The sequence below is a fragment of the Schistocerca serialis genome, chromosome 5 (genome assembly GCF_023864345.2).
Source record: "Schistocerca serialis cubense isolate TAMUIC-IGC-003099 chromosome 5, iqSchSeri2.2, whole genome shotgun sequence".
NCBI lineage: Eukaryota > Metazoa > Arthropoda > Insecta > Orthoptera > Acrididae > Schistocerca > Schistocerca serialis.
Genome location: NC_064642.1, coordinates 508563218 through 508579417, shown reverse-complemented (window position 1 = coordinate 508579417; position 16200 = coordinate 508563218). Strand labels below are relative to the sequence as shown.

Sequence of the window (16200 nt, the reverse complement as noted above, 5' to 3'; positions counted from 1 at the left end):
CAGTGCCTTGATGAAATTTTGGATAGCATGCCATGACGAATACAGGTATGCATCAATGCAAGAGGGCATGCTACTGGGTATTATAGGTAGCAATCTGGACCACCACCTCTGAAGGTCTCACTGTATGGTGGTACAACGTGCAATGTGTGGTTTTCATGAGCAATGTAAAGGGCGGAAATGTTGTTTATGTTGATCTCTGTTCCAATTTTCTGAACAGGTTCCGGAACACTCAGAACCAAGGTGATGTAAAACTTCTTGTGATGTGTGTACTACAACCCCCAAAGTATTGCTCACATAGGGATCATGAAGATAAGATTAGAATAATCACTGCATACACCAAGGCATTCAAACTATTATTCTTCCCATGCTCCATATGTGAATGGAACAGAAAGAAACCCTAATAACAGGTACAATGGGATGTATCTCTGCCATGCACCTCACAGTGGTGTGCAGAGTGTATATGTCAACATAGATGCAGAATATCACTAACAATTTTCCTGATCATGCTGCTTTACCAAGGGGTGACCAACTTGCTAGATATATAATGGGAGTGTCATGCTATCAAAACTGGTGTCAAAGACAGGAATTCGTGTGGCACTATTCTAGATGTTTGTCCAAAACTCACTTTGAGCAGATATTTAGGGAACCAACTTGTGAGGGTAACATCTTAGGCCTCCTACCACCAAACAGACCTGAACTTATTGAATCTGTCAATATAGATGAAAATATCAGTGACCATAAGGCTGTGATAGCATCTATGACAACAGGCCTTACAAAGAATGTTAAGAAAGGTAGGAAGATATTTTTACTTAGCAAGAGTGACAGGATACAAATTTCAGAGTATCTGAGCAATCAGTATCAAATATTTAGTGATGAGGACAAGTGTGTGGAGAACAAACATAACAAATTCAAAGGCATTGTGCAACATGCCCTAGACAAGTATGTTCCAAGTAAAGTCCTAAGTGGCAGGAAAAAGTCACCATGCTTTAATAGCCGTGTTACAAATCTTCTACAGAAACAAAGAGAACTTCATCTCAGATTCAAGAGAAGTAAAAACCTAGCTGACAAATAAAAACTGAACAAAATGAAAATGAGTGTAATGAGAGAGATGAGAGAAGCAGTCAATGATTTTGAAAGTAAAACTTCATTAACTGATCTCAGTAAATACCCTAAAAGAGTTTGGTCATATGTGAAATCAGTAAGTGGGTCAAAATCATATATTCATTCACTCAGTGATCATACTGACACTGAAATGGAAGATAATAGAGAGAAGGCTAAAATACTGAAATTGGTCGACCGAAACCGATTCACCACAGAAGATCATAACACGTTCCCCCCTTTCAACCATTGTGTGAACACTGAAATGGCAGATATTGAGATAACTGATCGCAGAGTGAAAAAACAACTACAGTCGCTAAGTGTTGGAAAGGCAACAGGACGAGATGATATATCTGTAAGATCCTACAAAGACAGTCAAAGTATTGTTTAGCTCTGGCATGAGAGCATTACAGAGATGCTCAACAGACTAAACTGGTACACATTTATTCCCAGGAAGAGTCTGACAACATATTCCTATATTCCAAACCCCCCCCCCCCCCCCCTCCCCCGCACACCCACCCACACACGTCTCCCGTAATGACCATGGGAAGAAAATTTGAGATCAAAATTAGAGCCAATTCAGAGGTTTACCATCAATCATTCTTCCCATGCACTATTCACAAGTGGTACAGGGTTTCATCATTGGTAGACTGATATTCTCTCTGTCTAATACCTGTTGTGTACTTATATTTTTTACCTTTGTTACCTGCAAAGTGTCCCAAGAAAAACTGTCGTATTCAGGGATATGACAGGTACAGTCATGCAAAGTAGAAATGTCTAGTAAACAAGGTCTCTAAAATGCTTCCCTTAATGCTAGCAATACCAATGTTTTCCATAATATGAATTACAAGGGGAGGGTGGAGGGTATGGGAGAAGAGGTTCTTTACGCCCACCTAAAAAAGATAAAAAATTTAGTTAACTCTTGTCAACTTACATAAAAAAAACTTTTTAAAGACATACTGGTGCATAAGTACAGTCCAGAACCTGAAAACATCTTTTAGCATGCTCTTAGTGATATCAATGCACTTTCAGTTACGTGTATTATCAATATAATGTGAATTACCTAAAAAAACTGTAAAATGCAATTTTTTAGACGTTATTGAATTTTACTCACAAAATAATTTTTACACAGATACTGATGTGAAACTGAATCCTTAAATATAGAATATGACAGTCATTGCGGAAGTGACATATATTGCAATGACTCAAGTTACTGGGTTAAGATTAAATTACAATTTACACCACTTATGGAATATAGTAGAAGATTTAATTCAAAACAGTAAATTTTGTTTTCAAAATTTTAAAATGTAAAGTAATTGACTAGCTTACAATACTAGGTCAGTTCAAAATATTCCAAAATGTTGTTCACAAAATTGTTCTACATTTACCTTTTACTTATTGTGGAAGGTCACCTTTAAGGTGCTCTCCTTCACAATTGATACACCGTTTCCAATACTGTTTCCATTTCCAAAAGAATAAATAAATAAATATAATAGAGAAAAACATTCCACGTGGGAAAAATATATATAAAAAACAAAGATGCTGTAACTTAGCAAACGAAAGCGTTGGTATGTTGATAGAGACAATAAAAAACACACAAACACACACAGAAATTTCAAGCTTTCGCAACCCAAGGTTGCTTCATCAGGAAAGATGTAAGGAGATGAAAAGATGAAAGGGTGTGGGTTTTAAGGGAGAGGGTAAAGAGTCATTCCAATCACGGGAGTGGAAAGACTTACCTTAGGGGGAAAAAAGGACAGGTATACACTCGCACATACACACATACCCACCCGCACATATACAGACACAGGCAGACATATGTAAATGCAAAGAGGTTAGGCAGAGATGTCAGTCGAGGCAGAAGTATAGAGGCAAAGATGTTGTAGAATGACAGGTGAGGTACGAGGGATGGCAACTTGAAATTAGCAGAGGTTGAGGCCTGGGGGATAACGGAAAGAGAGAATATATTGAAGGGCAAGTTCCCATCTCCGGAGTTTTGATAGGTTGGTGTCAATGGGAAGTATCCAGATAACCCGGACGGTGTAACACTGTGCCAAGATGCGCTGGCCGTGCACCAAGGCATGTTTAGCCACAGGGTGATCCTCATTACCAACAAACACTGTCTGCCTGTGTCCGTTCATGCGAACGGGCAGTTTGTTGCTGGTCATTCCCACATAGAAGGCTTCACAGTGTAGGCATGTCAGTTGGTATATCACATGGGTGCTTTCACACGTGGCTCTGCCTTTGATCCTGTACACCTTCCAGGTTACAGGACTGGAGTAAGTGGTGGTGGGAGGGTGCATGGGATAGGTCTCACACTGGGGGTGGGGGTGGGGGCGGGGGGTTACAAGGGTAGGAGCCAGAGGGTAGGGAAGGTGGTTTGGGGATTTCATAGGGATGAACCAAGAGGTTACGAAGGTTAGGTGGGCGGTGGAAAGACACTTTTGGTGGAGTGGGGAGTATTTCATGAAGGGTGGATTTCATTTCAGGACAGGATTTGAGGAAGTCGTATCCCTGCTGGAGAGCCACATTCAGAGTGTGATTCAGTCCCGGAAAGTATCCTGTCACAAGTGGAGCACTTTTGGGGTTCTTCTGTGGGAGGTTCTGGGTTTGAGGGGATGAGGAAGTGGCTCTAGCTATTTGCTTCTGTACCAGGTCGGGAGGGTAGCTGCGGGATGCGAAAGCTGTTTTCAGGTTATTGGTGCAACGGTTCAGGGACTCAGGACTGGAGCAGATTCATTTGCCACGAAGACCTAAGCTGTAGGGAAGGGACCGTTTGATATGGAATGGGTGGCAGCTGTCAAAATGGAGGTACTGTTGCTTGTTGGTGGGTTTGATGCAGACAGATGTGTGAAGCTGGCCATTGGACAGACGGCGGTCAACGTCGATGAAAGTGGCATGGGATTTGGAGTAGGACCAGGTGAATCTGATGGAACTAAAGGAGTTGAAGTTGGATAGGAAATTCTGGAGTTCTTCTTCACTGTGAGTCCAGATCATGAAGATGTCATCAATAAATCTATACCAAACTTTGGGATGGAAGGCTGGGGTAACCAAGAAGGCTTTCTCTAAGTGACCCATAAATAGGTTGGCGTACAAGGGGGCCATCCTGGTACCCATGCCTCTTCCCTTTGATTGTTGGTATGTCTGGCCTTCAAAAGTGAAGAAGTTGTGGGCTATGATGAAGCTGGCTAAGGTAATGAGGAAAGAGGTTTTAGGTAGGGTAGCAGGTGAAAGGCATGAAAGGAAGTGCTCCAACACAGCGAGGTCCTGGACGCGCGGGATATTTATGTGTAAGGAAGTGGCATCAATGATTACAAGGATGGTTTCCAGGGGTAACAGATTGAATAAGGATTCCAGGCATTCGAGAAAGTGGTTGGTGTCTTGGATGAAGGATGGGAGACTGCATGTAATGGGTTGAAAGTGTTGATCTACGTAGGCAGAGATATGTTCTGAGGGGGCTTGGAAACCAGCTACAATAGGGCAGCCAGGATGATTGGGTTTGTGAATTTTAGGAAGTAGGTAGAAGGTAGGGGTGCGGAGTGTCGGTGGGGTCAGGAGGTTGATGGAGTCAGGTGTAAGGTTTTGTAGGGGGCCTAAGGTTCTGAGGATTCCTTGAAGCTCCGCCTGGACATCAGGAATGGGATTACCTTGGCAAACTTTGTATGTAGTGTTGTCTGAAAGCTAACGCAGTCCCTCAGCCACATACTCCCAATGATCAAGTACCACGATCATGGAACCCTTGTCAGCCGGAAGAATGACGATGGATCGGTCAGCCTTCAGATCACGGATAGCCTGGGCTTCAGCTGTGGTGATGTTGGGAGTAGGATTAAGGTTTTTCAAGAATGATTGAGAGGCAAGGCTGGAAGTGAGAAATTCCTGGAAGGTTTGGAGAGGGTGATTTCGAGGAAGAGGAAGTGGGTCCCGCTGTGACGGAGGACGGAACGGTTCCAGGCAGGGTTCAATTCGGATAATGTCTTGGGGAGTTGGATCATTAGGAGTAGGATTAGGATTATTTTTCTTCATGGCAAAGTGATATTTCCAGCAGAGAGCATGAGTGCAGGACAGTAATAAATAAATAAATAAATAGGTACACCTCTTTCTGGGTCACGCGAAGTGAAATTTTATTCTAACTCGTTTATCATCGCAAATCTTTGTCCTTCCAATGGGGTTCTCAACTTCGTAAATTAAAAAAGTTCACAGAGGCCAGGTCTGGAGAGTGTGGAGGATCAGGCAGTACAGTGACTTTGTTTTTGTGCAATAGTCACACACCAGCAAGGATGAATGTGGCTACATTACAGTGATGCAAGAGCCATGAATTGTCTCATCACATTTTAGGCCATTTACTTCTCCCATTTTCTAGCAGCAGGCGTCACAACACATCCAGACAGTACCATCGATTAACAGTTTGTATCTGTGGCATGAATTTATGATGAACTAATCATTCAAAGTCAAAAAAAACTACCAGCATGGCTTTGACATTTGATCTGACCTGATGAGGTATTTGGTCTTGGAGAACTGTTCCCAACCCAACTTGAAGACTGAACCTTGGTCTCAACATTCTTAACATCATAACCATAGACACACATCTCATGACCAGTTATAATTCTCTTATGGAATATCTAGTTCTCATCTGCACAGTCCGAAAGCTCTTCACAGATTGCAAGTTGAAGGTATTTCTGGTCTTGACTCACTAGCAATGGTACGAACTTTACGGCAACACAATGCATTCCAAGATGCTGTGTCAGGATTTCATTACATGATCCAACTGAAATGTTAGATTCTGCTGCAATCTCTCAAACAGTCAGTCTTTGATTGACACACACAATTTCGTTGACGTTCCTGACACGTGCATTGTTGGTAGACGTTGAAGGGCATCATGAATGAGTGACATCTTTAACTTCCATACGGCCATTTTCAAACCCTATGGACCATTTGTAATACGAATTACAGCTTAAGCCTCATCACTGTAGGCTTTCTGCATCATTTGGTGTGTCTCTCTAATGGTTTTCTCAAATTTCACACAAAATTTAATGCAGATGCATTGCTCCTCTAACTCTGCCACCTCGAAATTCGCAAACTGTGCAGCACCAATACTCTAATCAATACAGCACTGAACAATAACTAACAGACATACAACACTGAGACTTCTGGCAGTTACACATTAAACACAGGCATGTGTAGGGATGTGAACCGCATTTCACTTCAACAAACCATTGGCACAAAATCATGATTGTTTCAGAATTTTTTGAACAAATCTCGTATTTTTAAAAGGTGAGCATAAAGTAGTCCCAGCAACAGTGTTGTCACAAGAGTTAAGAGCTATGAGCACTACTTCATCTTCAAGACTATGAAACAAATCTGTGTGGAGGAGATAGTTTCGACAAAAACAAGGAAAAGCTGTCTAGTAAATATAGGCTCTAAAATGTATGCCCTTAAGAGTTATTAGCACTTGTTCATCTTCACTGTTATGGAACACGTCTTTTACTGAACAAGTTCTTATAGGTCTTAAGGTATGTATTTTAGATCCCATGTTTACTTTTTGGCTTCAAATTATCTTTCTTGTTATACCTCTGAACACTCACCATTGCTGTTGGGGAACATTGTATAATTACAAATCATAATAAATAGAAAATAATACCTACTTTTTACATATGGAGTTCCAGTATGACACAATGAAAAATGGACTGAAATATGGAAATGCACCGTGAAAAAGCTTGCCATATCCTTTTTGAAGTACAAAGAGAGCATTTGACAGAGAGTGAAAAACTTTCCCACAGAATCTTGTAATTCAAGTGTATAGTTTCCCAATTGATGAACAGACTGAGGTGAGCCATTATAACATAAAAATTTAACAACCGGAAACTTACAGGAGAAGAAACACTTAATACTGGGGAGAGTGGGGGCGGGAAACGCACATAAACACATCTGAAGACAGACCAATGGCCATTTGCTTCATGAACCAATAGTTTATGAGCAAAGAAAAGACATTACTGTAAGAACATAATACCTCTACAAGACCCATGGCATTAGTCTCTTTCAATATAAATCAAAGTGACTTTATCTGCCTCTTCTCCTAAATGCTGGTCTATATAAGTCATATACATTAGTTCACAAAACAAAGTACCAATATCAAAATTGTCACCAACGAAGGATAATAATAGTGAAGTACATTTTCTTGGTAGTATATGCTGTGTGTTCATTAAATTAATAACTATTACACAATGATCACAATATATAGGGATATGACAAACTGTATTTATTAAAATACTTTAAGAGACTAAGAAAATATCTCACAATAATTTATTTTTCATACCTGAGGGATGCTGGAGGGTCTCTGAGGAGCAATGTTAACATCTGTAGCCAAAGAATTCAGAGCCTCATCATTAGGCAAAAAGTGTAGGTGCATTTGTAATGTTTTATCGAGGTCAAGCAATGATCTCACCACAAGAACATGTAACATTCCCACCATCATTAAATCGATTAAATGTATGAAACTGTAACAAATGACATTAAAAAATTACATTTAAACTCCTTCACAATTAATGTAAACATAATAAGTTTTATGTATACAGTGCTTAAGCCAGAAGAGGTATATCTCCTTTGCATTCAGCAGACAGCTAGATCAAGACTGACAGCCACCTGAAATTAATCTCTGATGCCCTCATCATCAAGATTATGAAACATGGTGATTTATCAGTTGGAATTTTCAGATTTTTTCTGCATCATATCAAAAGGATGGATCAGAAACAATAATTTAGACAAATGTTGGAATGGAGGAAAATTGATCCAATCCACAGATAAAAAGACACACAAACAGCAAGATATTATTCAGATGTAACATGAAAGCATACAATCAAATATCAACTCATGGCAAAAAAAGGTTTGAAACAAATGGCTCTACAATAAAAAACAATGCACATAATAACCAACAACAATATTTGTAATATTTGCTGTTAGATATACATTGCTTTCAATTTTTTGGTGTAAGCTGACAAAAATGAACAAATACTGTAGGCGCATACTGGTCATCATAGAATCCAATAACATGCTGACAATTGTGGAGCACTGAGTACAAGAGGAAAATTTCCAAATAACAGTACATTTAACATATCCTTCTCATCATCTAACAATGGAAAATCCAGGATGCAATAATGACAATATTATGAAAAGGATAGTCCCTACTCACCACAGAGCAAAGATGCTGAGCCACAGATAGGCACAAAGAAAAGACTGTCAAACAAGAAAGCTTTCAGCCAAAAAGGCCTTCATCAGAATTAGTCACAACACACACACACACACACACACACACACACACACACACACACACACACACACACACACACACACACAAACGCATCTCACACACTCATGACCGCAGTCTCAGGCTGCCGAGGCCAGACTGCAAGCAGCAGCCCATGTTGGGAGTAGCATTCTTGAGTGGTGGGGATTGGAATAGCAGTATGAGTGGTGGGGTTAAGGAGGAGGCTGGCATGGGTATGGGGAGAAACAGCATGGTAGGTGTCGGGGATGATAAAGTGCTGATTTTGGGAGCATACAAGGACAAGGTGGAGAGACGACAGAGCAAATAGATGTTTTTGAAAGATTAGACAGAGGGGATTGGGGGGGGGGGGGGGGTAGAGGGGCAGCGGAACAGGAAAGAAGTACAAAAACTGTGAGCGCACTGGTGGAATAGTAGGCTGTGTAGTGCACGACAACGGACAGGGGAGGGGATAGGTTGGTAAAGGACAATGACTAACAAAGATTGAGAACATTGAGGGTTACGGGGATGTGGCATATAATGTAGGGAGAGTTCCCACCCATGCAATGCAGAAAATAAGCTGTTGCTGGGGAGAATACAGATGGAACAGGCTGTGGAGCAGTCACTGAAATGAAGAATGTTGCATTGGGCAGTGTGCTCAACAACTGGGTGGTCCACATGTTTCTTGGCCACAGCTTGCCAGCAGCCATTCATGTGGACAGACACCTTGTTGATTGTCATACCCACGTAGAATGCAGCACAGTGGTTGTAACTTAGCTTCCAGATCATGTGACTGGTTTCACAGATAGTCCTGCCTGTAATGGGATAGGTGATGCTTGTGACTGGACTGCAGTAGGCAGAGATGGGAGGGCGTATGGGATAGATCTAGCATCTAGGATTATTATGAGGATATGAGCCATGAGACAAGAGCTTGGGGAAAGGGGTCATTTAGGGATGGATGAGGATATTGTGTAGGTTCAATGGACTGTGGAATAGCACTGTGGGAGGGGTGGAAAGGATAGTGGGCAGGATAGTTCTCATTTCAGGACATAATGGGAAAATTGATATGGATGTAGCCATCTTTTAGGTACAGGTCAACTTCAAGGAGGGTGGCTTGTAGGGTTGAGGAGGACTAAGTGAGGTGAATTGAGGAGGGAAGGGGGGGGGGGGGGGGGATGATGAGGTTCTGAAGGAATGCGGATGAGTGTCCTCGCCCTCAGTCCAGATCACAAAGAAGTAATCAATGTATCTGAACCAGGTGATGCGTTTGGGATTTTGGGTGGTTACAAAGGATTCCTGTATGTGGCCCATGAGTAGGTTGGCATAGTATGGTACCATGTGGATGCCCACATCCTTACCGGGGATTTGTTTGTAGGTGATACCTCCACAGCAAAAGTAACTGTGGGTGAGAATAAATTTGGTCATGGCAACTAGGAAAGAGGTTATGGCTTTGGAATCTGTTGGGCATTGAGAAACGTAATGTTCTACCAAACACTGAATAGGGTAAGGCCATGGGCATTAGGGATGTCAATGTAAAGGGAGGTGGCATCAACAGTGTAGAGCAGGGCGCCATGTACTAAACAAACAGGATATGGTTGGTATCTTTTATATAGAAGCATAGGTTGCAGATAACAGGCTGAAGGTGCTGGTCTGTGAGAACAGAGACTCCCTCAGTGGGGGGCACAGTAACCTGACACAGTGGGGCATCCTGGGTGATTTGGTTTGTGGAATGTAGGGAGCATGATTGGGGTGAGGAGAAAGATGGACTCTGGGAAGGTGTTCTGGGATGGCCCTAAGGACTTGAGGAGAGGTTGGAGATCCAGCTGGTTTTTCAGAAAAGGATCACTATGCCAGTGTTTGTACAGGGTGTATACATGGACAAGGAAAAAAAATCCCACATTTTTCCTGGATTTCCTGGTTAAAACATACACTTTCTCCCGGCTGAAAATACCCTTTTCCATGTTAAGCGAAAATATACTTTCCCGTGGGATCATAAAACTTATCAATCTTTTGCATGGTAACTGTTTTACACACTGGTGTAGAAGCTGCCGCCGTTTTAGGAAATGAATGCAAAAAATAAAAAATAAAAATAAATAAAAATAAAAAAATAAAAAAATTGGAAAGATCGTTGATCTTTGATGCGCAGAAACATGTTCGCTGCACATTTTCATATTACGAAAGCATATAGTCAAATTCCACCAAACACATAACGTTAGTTTCCGTAGCGTGGAAATAGAGATCGCGAGGCACTTTTGTAAGCCAATTATAGCTCATGTCACATGATCTCGCCAGCCGATGATAGCAGATATTCATCACGTTTACATGGGGTTCCCAAAACCGGATTTCGTAAACCAATCTCCCAGTACCACCCCAGGATGGTCATGTAAGCATTTCAAAATCCGATTCTGGAAATCTGCTTCTGGTTGCCGGTTTTCCAATCCTGCAATTGATTTTTGCTCCCATGTAAACGCAATTGGTTTTGAAATGTGCTTGGGCTGTCAGGTTTTGTCATATTTTTAAAAATTTTTGGGTAATATGGACAAAGTGGCTTTTTGTACAGTGAACAATATGTAGAAATGTTAGACTAACTATTTACAACTAGTCTAACTGAAGAGAAATAGCGACTCAGCTGAGAAAAATCAGGAACTGTAACAGCAGTTTTCCAGGCACCATAGTTAACTACACTAGCAAATCCACTTCAGACCTTAATGTGTAAACATGGAAGTGAAAAACAGTTTCCAAAATTCAGTTTTTGTCTTTTGGAAGATGTGTCGCATGTAAACGTAGTGATTCAGAGCATAGGACACTTGATGTAGTCAGCCCACAGCAACACCACTGTTAAGTAGAGTGAACACACAAATAGGAAAAGTTAATGGTTTAAATTAATGTACATAGTGTAGCTACAAGAAAAGCTAAGCTTTCACATATAGCATTTGTCTTTTTCCATATGTTACACTTCGATAAATCAAACAAATTTAACAGTAAAATTTAAAGTAATGACATAAATGTCTGGTCTTCTGGGTTTGAAATTCTTCTAAGTGGCTGGTCCTCAAAATGTTAAGCTTTAAATTAAAATCAAATGCTCTGTGATTTAAAAAATTCATAGCACTTTTGCCCATGTAACATAACTCATATTGTGTATAATAAAATGTACTTTGAGAGTAACGCTTCTCAAAACAACCAGTTGCAATATTTTCCCGTGACCTGTCAGAATTCATTTCAGCAGTTGTCAGAGAGTGCAAGAAAATGGCGTTACTGTGCATGCACAGCTACAATGACGTAGACAGCCTGCATGTTCATACGTATATGGCACTAAGAGATCTTACATTACATCATAAACAAAACAGGACATCAGAGGATACTCGAAGAGCATCAGAATTTCGTAAACTATACTGAAATGAAGCATTCAAATTAAAGGGCACGTTTGTATGTCCAGATTCACAAAGAAGTAGGCCCCAAGCTGATATTAAAGTTTTCAATGTGGTTTTCGGAATCAAATTTTCTTGGATTACCAGCATTGTATTATCTTATGTTTAGTGCTTATTTATGGCATAATGCCATATGTCCAAAAAGATAACAACGTGCACTTGAAATTCTGCAAACAGTTCTACATCTACATCTACATTGATAATCCGCAAGCCACCAAATGGTGTGTGGCGGAGGGCACTTTACGTGCCACTGTCATTACCTCCCTTTCCTGTTCCAGTCGCGTATGGTTCGCGGGAAGAACGACTGTCTGAAAGCCTCCGTGCGCGCTCTAATCTCTCTAATTTTACATTCGTGATCTCCTCGGGAGGTATAAGTAGGGGGAAGCAATATATTCGATACCTCATCCAGAAACGTACCCTCTCGAAACCTGGCGAGCAATCTACACCGCGATGCAGAGCGCCTCTCTTGCAGAGTCTGCCACTTGAGTTTGCTAAACATCTCCGTAACGCTATCACGGTTACCAAATAACCCTGTGACGAAACGCGCCGCTCTTCTTTGGATCTTCTCTATCTCCTCCGTCAGACCGATCTGGTACGGATCCCACACTGATGAGCAATACTCAAGTATAGGTCGAACGAGTGTTTTGTAAGCCACCTCCTTTGTTGATGGACTACATTTTCTAAGCACTCTCCCAATGAATCTCAACCTGGTACCCGCCTTACCAACAATTAATTTTATATGATCATTCCACTTCAAATCGTTCCGCACGCATACTCCCAGATATTTTACAGAAGTAACTGCTACCAGTGTTTGTTCCGCTATCATATAATCATACAATAAAGGATCCTTCTTTCTATGTATTCGCAATACATTACATTTGTCTATGTTAAGGGTCAGTTGCCACTCCCTGCACCAAGTGCCTATCCGCTGCAGATCTTCCTGCATTTCGCTACAATTTTCTAATGCTGCAACTTCTCTGTATACTACAGCATCATCCGCGAAAAGCCGCATGGAACTTCCGACACTATCTACTAGGTCATTTATATATATTGTGAAAAGCAATGGTCCCATAACACTCCCCTGTGGCACGCCAGAGGTTACTTTAACGTCTGTAGACGTCTCTCCATTGATAACAACATGCTGTGTTCTGCTTGCTAAAAACTCTTCAATCCAGCCACACAGCTGGTCTGATATTCCGTAGGCTCTTACTTTGTTTATCAGCCGACAGTGCGGAACTGTATCGAACACCTTCCGGAAGTCAAGAAAAATAGCATCTACCTGGGAGCCTGTATCTAATATTTTCTGGGTCTCATGAACAAATAAAGCGAGTTGGGTCTCACACGATCGCTGTTTCCGGAATCCATGTTGATTCCTACATAGTAGATTCTGGGTTTCCAGAAATGACATGATACGCGAGCAAAAAACATGTTCTAAAATTCTACAAGAGATCGACGTCAGAGATATAGGTCTATAGTTTTGCGCATCTGCTCGACGACCCTTCTTGAAGACTGGGACTATCTGTGCTCTTTTCCAATCATTTGGAACCCTCCGTTCCTCTAGAGATTTGCGGTACACGGCTGTTAGGAGGGGGGCAAGTTCTTTCGCGTACTCTGTGTAGAATCGAATTGGTATCCCGTCAGGTCCAGTGGACTTTCCTCTATTGAGTGATTCCAGTTGCTTTTCTATTCCTTGGACACTTATTTCGATGTCAGCCATTTTTTCGTTTGTGCGAGGATTTAGAGAAGGAACTGCAGTGCGGTCTTCCTCTGTGAAACAGCTTTGGAAAAAGATGTTTAGTATTTCAGCTTTACGCATGTCATCCTCTGTTTCAATGCCATCATCATCCCGTAGTGTCTGGATATGCTGTTTCGAGCCACTTACTGATTTAACGTAAGACCAGAACTTCCTAGGATTTTCTGTCAAGCCGGTACATAGAATTTTACTTTCGAATTCAATGAACGCTTCACGCATAGCCCTCCTTACGCTAACTTTGACATCGTTTAGCTTCTGTTTGTCTGAGAGGTTTTGGCTGCGTTTAAACTTGGAGTGGAGCTCTCTTTGCTTTCGCAGTAGTTTCCTAACTTTGTTGTTGTACCACGGTGGGTTTTTCCCGTCCCTCACAGTTTTACTCGGCACGTTCCTGTCTAAAACGCATTTTACGATTGCCTTGAACTTTTTCCATAAACACTCAACATTGTCAGTGTCGGAACAGAAATTTTCGTTTTGATCTGTTAGGTAGTCTGAAATCTGCCTTCTATTACTCTTGCTAAACAGATAAACCTTCCTCCCTTTTTTTATATTCCTATTATCTTCCATATTCAGGGATGCTGCAACGGCCTTATGATCACTGATTCCCTGTTCTGTACATACAGAGTCGAAAAGTTCGGGTCTGTTTGTTATCAGTAGGTCCAAGATATTATCTCCACGAGTCGGTTCTCTGTTTAATTGCTCGAAGTAATTTTCGGATAGTGCACTCAGTATAATGTCACTCGATGCTCTGTCCCTACCACCCGTCCTAAACATCTGAGTGTCCCAGTCTATATCTGGTAAATTGAAATCTCCACCTAAGACTATAACATGCTGAGAAAATTTATGTGAAATGTATTCCAAATTTTCTCTCAGTTGTTCTGCCACTAATGCTGCTGAGTCGGGAGGTCGGTAAAAGGAGCCAATTATTAACCTAGTTCGGTTGTTTAGTGTAACCTCCACCCATAATAATTCACAGGAACTATCCACTTCTACTTCACTACAGGATAAACTACTACTAACAGCGACGAACACTCCACCACCGGTTGCATGCAACTATCCTTTCTAAACACCGTCTGTACCTTTGTAAAAATTTCGGCAGAATTTATCTCTGGCTTAAGCCAGCTTTCTGTACCTATAACGATTTCAGCTTCGGTGCTTTCTATCAGCGCTTGAAGTTCCGGTACTTTACCAACGCAGCTTCGACAGTTGACAATTACAATACCGATTGCTGCTTGGTCCCCGCATGTCCTGACTTTGCCCCGCACCCATTGAGGCTGTTGCCCTTTCTGTACTTGCCCAAAGCCATCTAACCTAAAAAACCGCCAGCCCACGCCACACAACCCCTGCTACCCGTGTAGCCGCTTGTTGCATGTAGTGGACTCCTGACCTATCCAGCGGAACCCGAAACCCCACCACCCTATGGCGCAAGTCGAGGAATCTGCAGCCCACACGGTCGCAGAACCGTCTCAGCCTCTGATTCAGACCCTCCACTCGGCTCTGTACCAAAGGTCCGCAGTCAGTCCTGTCGACGATGCTGCAGATGGTGAGCTCTGCTTTCATCCCACTAGCGAGACTGGCAGTCTTCACCAAATCAGAGAGCCGCCGGAAGTCAGAGAGGATTTCCTCCGATCCATAGCGACACACATCATTGGTGCCGACGTGAGCGACCACCTGCAGATGGGTGCACCCTGTACCCTTCATGGCATCCGGAAGGACCCTTTCCACATCTGGAATGACTCCCCCCGATATGCACACGGAGTGCATATTGGTTTTCTTCCCCTCTCTTGCTGCCATTTCCCTAAGGGGTCCCATTACGCGCCTGACGTTGGAGCTCCCAACTACCAGTAAGCCCACCCTCTGCAACTGCCCGGATCTTGCAGACTGAGGGGCAACTAACACTAATCAATAGTGTTTCAAATAAATTGACTGCCTCTGCAGAAAAGATTAATTAAAGTCATTTTTTTAGCAAATTGACAAAAATAACTTCATTGTTCTGCAAGGCAATTAATACCTGACTGCCAAAATCCTGGAAATAAAATAAAATCAGAAAACAAACTAATAACGTATTTTAGCCTTCCATAATTATATGAATATTTCAATTCTCTTTATAGCTCCCGGCTACAGAAATCTGTTTTGTTCTTGAGAGCTGTAAACCAAGAGGAACCAACAAAATCACTAAACATAAACATGGTTCATGTGGAGACTGCCCCATGTGCAAATCTGGCAGCCTGGGTGCACTAGAAAAATGTTTCCAGGTAGTATCTGGCTGTTTGTTGCTACTGCTGATAAGCTCATGTCTAGTTACCTTGGGTACAGCTAACAGCCACACTTGTAGTAGCCAGAAGCAGGAGAAGGTATTGCTCCTATGTGACTCAGCTGCACGTGTGCACAAGCCCACTGGCAACTGCTCAAATGAACCTAATGTTAACTGTTGTGACGCAACGACATCGGAAGCAGTTTGTTGTTTTGAAGTATTGCATAGTCTTCGTCCTAAATCCTTTGCCACATTCTGCTGTTGGCAGATGCACGTGTGTGCGCTGTGTTTTGTTGCTGTAAATGGCAGATTTACTTTGCAGCTTAAGTTTTATCTGTTTTTTTTTCCTTGTTTATGTTTTATTGCTGTAGTATTACATTTCAGTAAAGCGCTAAAGCAAAATTCTTTGTTA

The 16200-nt window shown here is 41.8% G+C and overlaps 1 protein-coding gene across 1 annotated transcript in view; it reads right to left on the bottom strand.

The window, feature by feature from the left end:
* The window catches only part of LOC126482033 (dynein axonemal heavy chain 6-like), a 1073010-nt gene that overhangs the window by 1007354 nt on the left and 49456 nt on the right, over positions 1 to 16200 (bottom strand). Inside the window, exons 10-11 of the mRNA XM_050106005.1 lie at positions 7412 to 7592; positions 7155 to 7286 (exon numbers count right to left, since the gene is read on the bottom strand). Of these exons, the coding sequence (XP_049961962.1) occupies positions 7155 to 7286; positions 7412 to 7592 (313 nt within the window). The remainder of the gene's footprint in view (positions 1 to 7154; positions 7287 to 7411; positions 7593 to 16200) is intronic.